This window comes from Fonsecaea erecta, assembly GCF_001651985.1.
Source record: "Fonsecaea erecta strain CBS 125763 chromosome Unknown Scaff2, whole genome shotgun sequence".
NCBI lineage: Eukaryota > Fungi > Ascomycota > Eurotiomycetes > Chaetothyriales > Herpotrichiellaceae > Fonsecaea > Fonsecaea erecta.
Window position 1 is genome coordinate 1,209,310 of NW_017387245.1, and position 12,327 is coordinate 1,221,636.

At 53.4% G+C, this 12,327-nt stretch overlaps 1 protein-coding gene across 1 annotated transcript; it reads right to left on the minus strand.

Annotated features, from left to right (window-relative positions):
- Positions 1 to 8,517: 8,517 nt before the first annotated feature.
- On the minus strand, positions 8,518 to 9,057 carry AYL99_02200 (hypothetical protein; the record flags this gene model as incomplete). Its single annotated transcript, XM_018833716.1, has 2 exons — positions 8,518 to 8,858; positions 8,919 to 9,057. The coding sequence occupies 2 exons, from the start codon at positions 9,055 to 9,057 to the stop codon at positions 8,518 to 8,520; spliced, it is 480 nt and encodes a 159-aa protein (XP_018696340.1).
- Positions 9,058 to 12,327: the final 3,270 nt, after the last annotated feature.

Consider the following 12,327-nt stretch of genomic DNA (forward strand, 5'->3'; position numbering starts at 1 on the left):
AACGCCATGTTCACTGGAGTGCTCGTCGCTGTCGTAGAGGGGCCGTCCGGGCTGTCGATCATTGATCCTTGAGTATTCCTTCCGGGGTCAAGATTTTGAAATGATGACAGACAGCTACCCCCCCCCCTCCTTCTCCTGGCCGTGAGAGGAACATACTCGCCACAGTGTGCACTGGGGCGACTAGACGTCGTATATGCGCTTAAGGACTGTTTCGGAAAAATGGACCGAGAATATCAAGCGGCAAGGATCGCTAAGCCGCCCATGGTATGGAAAAACAGTCAACGAGTTACACGTCTCTGCCCCAGCAAGCTCTGGGATGACGAGATGCCTCAGAGCTTGTTCGGCCTTGTCATCCGGTGTCTGAGGTCCGCTCTGCCTCGGTTTTGGCTCCAATGTGGCGAGGCGTGGAGGTGATCCTTGGTTGCACAATATGAGGATGCTTGACTTTAAAAAGCCAGCGTTGATGGAAACTTCAACCGGTCCACTATGTGACTATTTTGCGGAGTACCTCCTCGTCGAAGGAGCGTTACATGGCCACAGCTCCATCCTGGTCATTGGCTCGGCATACATGCTATTTATCGACATGATGGTCACTCAGCATCACATTTCTTGTGATCGTCGCGAATCTACCGATGCCAGGATGAATACCATGGCAAGCCCCAGCCGGCACGTGCACAGCAATCTGTGCACGATTGTTACGCCAATCAACGATGAGGTGACGTGACACCCTGGTACAGTACCCTCAATGGGGACGCTCCTGTCAGTTGTAACCGAGCAAATCAGTAGCCTTCAGCAGGAATTCCATTCTAGGGAGATTGTGCATTCCTTACTAAGATCTTACCTCAACATGGCAAGCCTTTTAGTGCTGTAATTCTCACTGCACAAATCTAAGGCAAGGCTTCGGAAGCCGGATCGACAGAAGCCATGGTTGAATCCTTCGAGACATATCCTATTCTTGATGTCAAACTCGTCCAGGCCTGAGATGGATGGCCCCATTTGGAAATCCCTACGGAGTATACTTGTACTTTCCTGAATAGATTGGTTCACACAGCAAGAGTCGGATGGTTGAGCCACCTGGTGAGAATGTCCAATCAATTCATTGCCATGGTTTACTTGAAACATGCAATCCTCGTATGTTCCTCTCACAAGCTCCTATTCCGAGGATGAGCTTTCCTCTACTCCGTACAGAGGTTCCCCAACCTCCTCTTCCATAGGTGCGATGGCCATGGCATATTGAGTTCCGTCTCGCCGGACAGAGCTTTCTGCTATGTAAGCAACATTCAGGAGCAGGCGCAATTTCCCAAGGACTCCATCACCAAGCCAGCCGACTTCCGCAACCGAACGAAAGAGAGCTGGGCCTCGGATGCCTTGAGCCCACGACGTGCGCAATGCTGACTCGAAAGGACCAATCGGCGGCCGCATGAAAAACGAATACCGATCTCGCGCGCGTTGCACCCGTTTCCGGGCATCACTTCGATGCTGACCGCGTCCTGTTTCCGCCTGGTCGCCTGGGCCGTCGACCAGAAACAGGAGGTGGAGATGTGGTGTGAATGGACCCAAGTCAGGCCGAGCGAGCATGGGAGCACATCTTCTAACAGTGCCAGGCTGACTCAATCCTTCCGTAAGCCTTGTGGTGTGCTTTTGGATCTTTTGGGACAGAGGTCGCCGACGCTCCAATGGGAATATAGGTCTCTCGTCATCCTTATCCACACTGGTCCCCGAAAGCCCGAGAGCCCACCGTGCCCACCCCAGGACCAGCAGTTTTCGCTTTACCTAGGAGAGAAACCCGTAATGTCTGCCAAGGAGCAGGGGGTTGTGTGGGCGCCATGAGGCTTCCAGTCGTTCCTTGGGCCATGTGGCAACTGATCTCAACAGGCGAAATCGTAATCATTATTATTGTCGCAAGGCTGCGACGGGAGTTGTATGAGGCTCGTAATGATACGGGATGGCTGGTACTGTACTGTATCGTTAGTCCCGTCTCGCCCCAACCAAGTCATTACATACTGTACCAATACTGGTCTCAAGGTCTCGCTTGGCACTCGTGACTTTCTCGCCTCCATCCTCCTTCACCATCCGTCTAACACCATGGTTCACACTGGTGGCCGGATGAGATAATAATAATGTGACCGAGTACGACGGGTACGAGGGTACCTGCTCACCACCCTTGCCTCTCTCAGTTGCCAGCCCCAGCTCGGTCCTGCCTTCCCCGATCTCGCTGGACGTTCAACCAACCCTTAACGAACAGAGTCGTCATCATCTTGTCATGCTTACCTGGTTTTCCAATTGTGGTCAATCGTCCAAAAAGCACGGTGCAGAGCCAGCCTAGTCCCTGTTGCTCTCCCTCGACAAAGCTGGAAAACCCCCACTACTGCACGACGATGCTGCAGCCGCAGCTCCCTCCGGAGGTCCCATCTAGCTCCCGTGGTCGATCGTCCGGGAGTTGTAAGTCGGCCGCTGCTCTATGCTTTCAAGATGCTCGGTGGAGCCACACACACCCCTCTAACGGGTAATTCGCCCATTGACGCTCTGGGTCAATGGTACCTGCGACTTTCTCTCCGCATGGCAATGCACGTCTACTGCGTAGTCATGATCTGGCTGGCTGGCTGGTGCCAATCGGGTATACACTCCGCTGCGCGCCGCACCTCCAGGGATATTCCGCGACAATTGTCTGAGTGTGAATAACGATTCGAGCACCCAAGAGATTGTCATCGGTTTTCGACGTCGAAGGGGAGGAGATGAAGTTTCCGAACCAACATCTCTCAAGAGACCCACACCCTACGTTATACTTCCGCTTCAGCGGGCACTGTCTATGTCCGCAGGATGAAACGCGCGTACGAGTACCACGATAGTCAAGCCAGCACAAACTGCCTATTGCAGTTTGTTTCTCGATCATTTCCAGGTCATTACGGACACCCAGGAATCTTACCGCAAGAAAAACATCTTCTAAAATGTTCATGCATATTTCACAGCCCAAATATTGGTCGGAAGAGCCGACGGTTCCTGGCCGCGGCCTTGCCCAAATCCAGCAGGTCTCACAATCGAGACAGATACCACAATCACAGAGTGCGCTGGTCATCGAAGATCTTGTCCAGAAGCCGGGTATCCGGTCCCGAATCAAAAGTCACCCCAGCCAACCCAGGCGATGACGACTTCTTTGTCCCAGGTCCATGCTTCGTGTGACAAATTCGAGAGGTAGTACTGCCACACAATGCCTGGTTCACCCGAACAGGTCGCGGACAGACAGTCGGGGTTAGCATGCGGGAGGAGCTGGGGCTAGGGATACTACGGCCATAATTCGCCGCTGCTGGAATCCGCCAGAATAGGGGCGGCAGAAGCACTTAGGCAGCCGCCAATAGTGTTTGCTGAGCTGACTTACTATATGCCGGCTCGTACAGTCATCAGTGCCCATTTCTAGTCATGGCCGGCGGGTAGACGTCGCGACGCTGGACCCTGCATTGCAAAGATCCTTTAGTGTGGGAACCTAATCACGACGGCCGCTACTCCACGGCTACGATACCTTGAATGCGGAAATCACTGTGCGGCACCTTGAAGGGAGCGTAACGACGATCAGGTTTCCACCAGCGCACTAGTCTATCCAGCCTTGGGTCACGGAATTGCTGCACCAGCACCTGTAGTGTCATATAACGGCTAATCCGTGAGCCTTGTTTCATCGAGGATCGGAGATCAGTGACAATGAACACGCAAGGCCTAACTATATGGAGATGGAGAAGCAGACATTCGCTCATGACTGTGCCTTCTCTGAAGCACGAGCTGGGGAGCGCATCATTCAACATGTGACACCTGCATGATGGAAGTCTGGCTGGTTGTCAAGGTCCCGGGTAGACGGCGCGAGGCCTTTACGCGGAAGCTTGGATGCTGGTGGCTTGCAGTCCATGCACAATGCATCAGAAGGGAAAGCGACACCAACCTCCGGTGACATGCGATGGTTGCCGCCGTTTCCCCGTTCGAGGATAGTCTGCTCCTCAGCATCAACTGTTGATTCCAGCTGCATGAGTGCCCGGAGAAAGTTTTTCTTTCATGGTTCCAATTGATGGTCGACAACGCGTTGATTGTGTCGCTAAGGTACAGCCGGATTGCAGGGTGAGGTCGAAAGTCGCTCTGCGATGTGTTGGAGTGCTGAGGTTAAGACATCTCGAGCTATCACCAAGCTGCAGAGCGACTTGCTCCCTCATCCGGAAGGTACACTTGACGAATCTGGTACTGCAAATCGGTCAACGGTCGAGTACCAGGGCTCCCTGGTTTCGATTCCTTGATCCCCTTGACGTCGTATGACAGCAGACATCCATACAGCAACTTCATCAAGACGTGTTGTCCACAAACACACCCTGGTCAAACCACTCAATTACATGAGGTATCCAAAGCCTTTCGCTGCTGACTTACCTTGTTATTTCGTGGGGAGGGACTATCAGGTTACATTTCGTTGACCCCCCCATGGACAGGGCAAGATCGAGCAGAGCAAAACCTCCATGGTTCACTCGATAATGATTCTGAAGGCACGCATTCTCCCTCTGTTAAATGGCAACTGTTCCAGGTAACTTGACAAATTGCCACAATCAGATGTTTGGCCGCAGGGCAAATGCTTCGTCAAGGATGATTCAAGACTGCTCTCAACCTCCCAATGTTGAACTTGTTGAATACGTCGATGGGTCTGGGCTCGAGTGTTCCACGTGGCGTGCAATTCAAAGGAGGAGGGCGATTTGCTCTGGGGGGTCATCCTGTCACACAACCCCAAAAGAAACGGCGCGATCGTAGCACCTCCAAAGAATACAATGCCGGAAGGACTGGCACAAGGGGACCTAGACACCACCCTCGGGCAGGAGCCGGATGAATTCTGACGTGGCTGCACACACTGCCGCCGTTGTTGTCCCTCCTTGACTCACATATCACTGCCGTCTGACATCAGAAAGGATTGTCGCCCGTCTGCGAGGCTGAGCCACCGATCCTCTTCATCTCGGATTGGGACTTGGGCAATGTTCGTCTCTGGCTTGTATGCCACAATGGGCGCAATACATCCCAAGGTATATCTTCGGCTCATTGTCACCCATTCGTGAGCAATCCTTCCATTAGAAGCAGGAAGCCAAGTCTTAGGACCGTCGCCCGGCGGCCGAAGAATTGCCAGACACTCCGACCTGGGATGCAGCCGACGGAAAATGTGAGCGCCCGGCCACCATGTATCTGTTGAGGCATACTGTGACTGCCAGGAATAGATGGCTGAATGGAGGGGACGAGGATTACTCAGGCCACTAGGGGTCCGCTGTCACCAAGACCGTGAATGCTCCCACACTGGAGATTGGTAGTGGAAACACAGGAGCCTTCCCTCGCTTTATGACAACCGACCGTCACACCACCACCATGACTCGAAGTGATTACACGAAATGTCGAGCGAAATCTCGCATTACAACAATCTGATTTAGGATCCTCCAGAAGCAGGTGTCACCCAAAGGTTCTAGAACAACGATTGCAGCCGCCTCGTGCCAAGACCCTGCCTTAATAATGAATCAGTCATGCGATACAAACTTTTGAAATCGGAAGCGTGCGGATGATCCGAGGCCTGTCAGGACGACTTTCTTCTGTGCAGGCAGCCCAACCAACCACGATCGAGAGGGGAGATGCCAGTTCCAGTTAGAAGAACTTCCGAAAATGCAAGAGCTAAATCAACCAAGGCAATGGCTTCCACGCACAGAATCAAACAGTTCAATCTATCAAACCGATTTTGTGCCTACAGCCCCAGTATTCGGAGATACGGCCGGTGAAACACCCAGTCAACTGCAAATAGAACGAAAGCTTACTACCAGCTTACAAGTTGGGATCGCGAGAGTGGCTCCCTTTTTCTGTTTTCGAACTGTCCGCAGAGCGTACCACCTACCCTTGGAAACAATGATGGATCCTCATGTTCGCGTTTTGGTGTCAGACCTTGCGGATCGGGAGAAGGTCTAGACTCTGTTGGGCAGCATGGAACAGATGACCGATGCGTATCGGTTGCATGCGTGGGAACTCATTTCCTTGGTTAGATTGAGTGGATGGATACGGTATGTGATGAGGTAAGTGCCTTTATTCCGGCAACTGTCAATCTAGAGCTTCGTGGATGGAGGGTATGTTGCTGTCCTTTCTCAAGGACAGGAAAGCATTTGTGATCTGTGATCTATTCTCCTCCTCACCCCACACCCTTGCCAATCTCTGGAGCGCTCAATGTTCGTCTTGGAGGATCTATGTTAGGCAACAGCAAGCCTTCATGCTACAGGTGGCTTGCCGCTTACCTTATACAGTAGGTAAGCAATCCCCAAGTCGAGCAAGGACACGGAATAGACGATCTCCCAACGGAGAAGCCCTACGGAATACCCGATTGTTACAAGCCCGCGCCCACGCTTCCTTGCTATATCTTCTAACAGCTAAGTCGAATCTTCGGGCGGTTGGAAAGTGGATCCTGGGTTCTCGGCTTGTCGCCTATACTCACATACCTAGCGCAAGAAGAGGCAGGATGGCTGATCAGCTGCGGTTGCGGCCGATCTCCAATCGAGCATCATTCAAAGCTTTCTCCGCGCGCGTGGCAGTCCGGCATTTGCGCGAGCAAGGGAAAGGGTTCTGAAGAATAATGTGCTCAATCAGCCCAGTACAGTGGCCATGTATCCGTTCCCCTGGTCCCCGATATATCCCCCCAACCCCAGACAGCCTGGACTGGCGGCCAAACATTGAACCTACATGCATCCTTTTCGGAGAGTTTCATTCCTTTCCCCAAGTCGTGGCACACGCCCCTAGTCTCGACAAGCACACGAGGAAGCTAGACGTCAAGCAACCAAGCCAAGCCAAAGCAAAGCAATGCCGCCATCAGTTTGAGGAGACTATCCCCCCAACCACGAGTTTCTCCCTATGTACTCGGTATGTATGTATGTACTGTAAGCAATGCTGCTGCTGCTGCTCCTCCTCCTAGCTGTTCGACTTTCGATCGATCTTGCTTCCCCTCTTTTTCCCCCATCACGTTCGCTCCGTCGTGTGTTTTCTTCCAGATGCGGTTCCGCTCTCATTTCGTTGTTGCCTTTCCTCTTTCCTCCCCCTTCCCCCCTTCCCACGCGAGCCCGCGCGCCCTATGTATATGTACAGGACATGCGCGTGTGCTCAATGGCAAGGGCCAGGGCAAGGGAGCTACAGTACTGGAGTATACAGAGGTAGGTAGGTTGTCAATCAAATCAAACGGTATGGCATGGGATGATGCAGAGTGATGCGAAAGATCCAACGATGTGAACGCTGAACGATACAGAGATAGATGGATAGGTAGATAGATAGGGCTTTCGGCGGCTGATTATCACACCACAGCCCACAGCAGCATAGCATAGCATAGCATAGCATCGCTTCGCTTCGCATTGCATGTCGCACCGAACAACAGTAAACGTGCTCGCTCGGCTTCCCCTTGAAACAGTTTCGATCGATGAATGCATGAATGAATGAATGGGTGGTACCGAATACGAGGTATTGATTTCTTAATTCATTATTACATTCTCCCAATCGGGCAAACGCAAGTCTTTTCCGGCCCCCCTCCCCTCGCCCCCCCGGTTTTCTTGGCTTGCTTTTAGGCTTGATTTGGCTTTTGCTTGCTTGCTTGCTTGCTTCGCCTCGATCCTATCGCCCTAACTATTCCCCTCGGGCCACACTACACGCCCAAGGACTCTGTAGGGACGTATAGATATGAAGCGGAACGTGTGGGCTGTACTCTGAGAAAGGCGGGCCACCAAGTTAGGTAAAGACGGGAAAAGTCCACACTCGGTAATAGCAGTATTAAATAAAGCATTTCCCTTTCGCAAGGCTCGGATTCTTATGTCAGCCGCGACTTGGGGATATTAAATCCATCCACCCAGACATCCGAAACGAGTCATACCCCCAGACCGGGCGGCTCGATCCACAAAAAGGAACCACAGACCACCCGCCCCTCATGGTTAGGTGTGAGGCGCTCGTACACATGGCACGGAGATTAGGTACCTCCATCGCAGACTCGTACTGCACTGCACTTCAATCAGCCAGTTGCGGATCGTATAGTCAAGTTGGAGGCGGGTGTGTTTCTCCCGGTTGGCGGTGGCTTTTCTCATTGGGAAAATGCGGATAAAAGCCAAGGCATCAAGTGGCAATGTGTCTTGGCCGACTATGTAGAGGAAGGATCGAGAGCATGGGACATTGACAGTGACCACATTGTCGACTCCGACGAGGCCGGGCGAGACTTGGTATCGACCGTCTTGGGGCGTGTAAAGGTGTGGCCCATTCGTGTGGCCCATGACATGAGTCTCGGCGCACATCAACAGAACCAACGTTGTTCGATAGATTCGGAGTTAGGAGAGGCCCCGTCAGACCCTCATCCTGCGTGTTCCTGCGGCTCTTGTGAGATCGTCGCATGAATGAACGGGGTGCGGAGCACTGCTGAGCTCCCCTGAACCATCGCTCCCCCGACTTCAGGGCAGGACAATAATGCTAAACCATCACGCGTGGCCCATTTTTGCGCGTGTAGTCTGATCATGAACCTCGAGACCCTCGATTCCCGGTCTGAACTTCGATTTGAGCAGCCCGACTAAAGATGCATGAACGGTACCGCCGTGAAGCAGGGTCTCTTGAGGGTCCGCCCTGCTTTCTGCTCATACCCCAGCATGTGGTGTTGTTCCTGCGATGGACAAGCGCGAGGATGACTCTGCGTTTCCGTAAGCCGACGTCGTCATACCCAGTTGGGGATCTCCAGGGGAGCTTGTCAAACCACAGCAGCGGTGGTATGTACTTCCGCGTGCCTGCTGTCCATTTCCTCTCTAACAGAGTGATCCACTCGGTCTCATGCTGGTTTGGATTGTGGCGCAGCTTGGAGGCTGCCGAAGGAATCGGGAGCTAATGCCAGACACTTTCTTTTGAATCCCATGATTACATACCTGTCCCGGCCGGCAGCTTTTCAGACCTGCCCGTCTGGCGCGCTGTATACCGGTTTTCGGTCTGACCTTCGGCGTCGGGCCATATTACGGTTCGGTTAAGGACTTTGGGATTTGGCCAGCTGTGGAGTTGGAGGCTCATATGCAAGTAGATACATGCAAGACCCTTTGGTCGTCGATCGCTCCCCACTTACTGCTTGCACTTTTGGGTAATTGTCTGCCCTCGCCGTTTACCCCCCTGAGGTCAATACACATGCCTGCTTGGGTATCAATAGCCGTTACTTGGGAGCTTCGTTGGTTGATCCTTTGACGGTTCTGTCGGCCCCCAACGTCATGAAAATATGCCAAGCGTCTTCAAGGCGCGTTCGTTAAAGCAGGTCGGCTGACTGTAGGCGGCGGCCGCCTCCCATGAAGCTAGAAGGAATGATCACCGTGACGGATCTTGTATTAGGTCAGTCAAGTAGACCTACCAAAAAGGGAAGTCTAACGGGTTGCTCCCATTGAACGACGATGGGTAGCGGAAGTGCGAAACAGCCACTGTTGCAGCGCAATCATGCCGCCACTGGCATCTGAGTCCTGCTGGAGTCGGAAACCATCGCTGCTCCGATCCCTCACCCTGTGTTCCTGTTTGGCGATATTGCATCAGATTGTCGATGATGTCCTACTCGTAAGCATTGAGGAGGAATAGTAGTGGGCTCTACCCTTTGCCTGACCGAGCCACCACAGCCCGATAAGCGACTAGGCAGGCTCCCCGTATATCTGAATCTTCCCGACGGCCAAAAAGTGCCCAAGGCGCAGGATTTTCGATCCATTGGTCATCTTCCAGCGTCACGGTTTCCCTTCTTAGTCATGGGCCAGAAGCATCACCCACCCCTCATAGCCTGATGGCCAGAGGCTCGATCGTCCCGGCCAGCGGCCGCAGTGACCGTCGAGAAGGGCCCTTGGCGCTCGGGTGATTGTAATGGCGTTGTTCAGCAACCTAGAAGGAGACGAAGCCATATTATGCTTGCTCCAGAGAGGCGAAGATTACAAATGAAAGCGGAAGCGGCTTATCGATCGGGACCCGTGGCGGCTATACGAGCAAGGGAGAGGCAGGGGGAGAGGCGACAAGTTCGCCATCAGAGTGCCGAGCATTTGGGCCGTAGGTATTATGCTACGAGTAGCAGTATTATGGCATGGTGGAGAGGAGGAGGTGAAAGATCGGACGCTTTTCCGCTGGGGGGGAGGGTGATCTGCGTCGCTTCGTCAGTGTTCCATAGGGCCAAGTCAGGCACGTCTTCAAGTAAAGGCTAAACATTGCAGGCAGGCCACGAGGGGAGTACATACTGTACATGGGCAGCAGAGGCTTGATCGAAACGGGTTTACGCAGGGTGTGCCAGGGCCAGGGCGCATTCCTGTACTCGGTACATAGACTGCATCCGACGCCTGGCTCAATGTTCATTTGCAGATGGAGACAGGGGCCCCTTTGGACCCTGGGCCGGGACGATGGACGAAGGACGGTAGCAATTGAGGTTTCGGCAGGGCCGATCCGCGTAAAAACTCGCCGTGGTGATTGATGGTAATCATGAAGAAGGGCGAGCGGCGAACAGGCGGCAAGACGGCAAATGGGTTGGAGTGTCAAGGGTGCTACACTAATGCCGAAAAGGTTACGATAGCCCCTCTGCTGATTGGTGCGCATGCGCCTAGAGGCTGTGTCTTGCCCCAGACGGGCTTTGGCCCACTGCAAGATGCGTATTTGGGTAATTTTCAGCCTGCCCCTTTGGCTCTGATTGTGTAATGACTCGTATGACGGTCATGGTACGAGGTAAAATGTGTCAATTAGTATTACCGATTCTGGACAGCAGCTAAAGACGAGGTCATTGCTAAGACCCCAGGCTGCATCTCTTGACTCAGACCATCCATCTCATTATTCTGATATGATGATGGGTGGTACTCCAACACTACCCCTGCCTGCCTACCCTCCCTCGCTCCCATCCCTCCTCCCGTGGCGATTGGGGAGTGTGTCTTGGGATGTACTACAGTACTTGATCAACCATTACCCGCTCTTGTCCGCAGGGCCCCTTTCCCCATACTGACTTTAAGGTGCTAACGATATCTCCTAGGCTTCTTTCCGCCCTCGGCCGTATTCCAAAAGGACGAGTGCCAGATTTGGGGCGAGTTTCTGTTGAGTTTTTTCCTTCTACAGACATGGGTCCCGACCTTCCATTTGCTTGCGAAACCCTTTGCTGACGTACCATTCGCGAGTCCCTGCGTCGTAGGAGAAGGAGGGGGGGTGGAGGGGAAGAGCAGAAGAAGGCGAGAACAAGAAAAGAACAAAGAGGGTCAAGGCATATTACTACTCGGTGCATACTCTCGTATTGGCTTTTCGCCGTTCGTGGTAGTCCCGCTGGCCGGTCGCAGTCCTGATCCGGTATGGTGACTGCCGCCCTCAATCCCCGAGATAATGTAATATGAGTCGCTTGATTACCTTCAGAGACCCATCCTGGCCCTCTCTCGTTCGCGGCCGCCTTCCCGCCATCACCATCTGAATCTCTGGCGGGGGAAAAGAGGAGACGAGAGGGGGGGGGAAGGGTGGATTGGGTCGTGGCTTAGACTCCTTGTCCTTCTGCAGCCTAGCAGAGTTGCATGACACGCGGGACGTGAGAATAGCCTTGAGAGCGATCCCCCCTTGGCCGATGGCCAGGGACCCTCATTGGTGTAATCATGGTCAGGATCACTAATACTGACACGGTCTGGGGTCTTGGTCGGAGTTAGGAACCACAAACCGCCCGCAAGTCAAGGCCCATGTGCCGCACACCAAGCTCGGTTCCTCTCGCGTCATGGAAAGCCTCATTGAAGCTCGGGCGTGCTGCTGGCTGACTCATATCCTGGTCGACCATTGGGAACGGGGAATACGCTCGTTCATTTTACGAGGTACGCAGTTACGGTGTCTAACGCGCCAGCTTTGAATTCTTTCTTGTACATATTGCTGGCTACCAGATGTAAAGCGGTAGTACATGTGTAAAGGTTGAACTCCGCCACACGATCTTGGCCTGACCACGACGTGGTATACACACCTCTGCCGTGGCTTCCCACCTCTACCCCTCTTTGCTTCATCGTCATCATCATCGTCCCGCCAGCCAGCCAGTTCCCTTGGGGGACTGTCGGGTCTGGCAAGACAGTCGGTCTGAATTGCAGGAGCGCCGTTGTCCCTGACCTCTCGGGATCATCGCCCTTGCTTTATGTTTCCCGAACGCCGTTACACTTCATGTTCAGTACAGCTATGGTCCGCCCCATTGGGACCCCAAGCTCGAGACAAACGCCGCGAAGAAATGCCGTTCCGAACCCCCCTGTAGAGCAAAACGCCCTCTCGTGATAGTGGTCTTCCCACCCGGTGGGGGAGAGAAGAAATGAAGGAAAGATACTCGTCGTC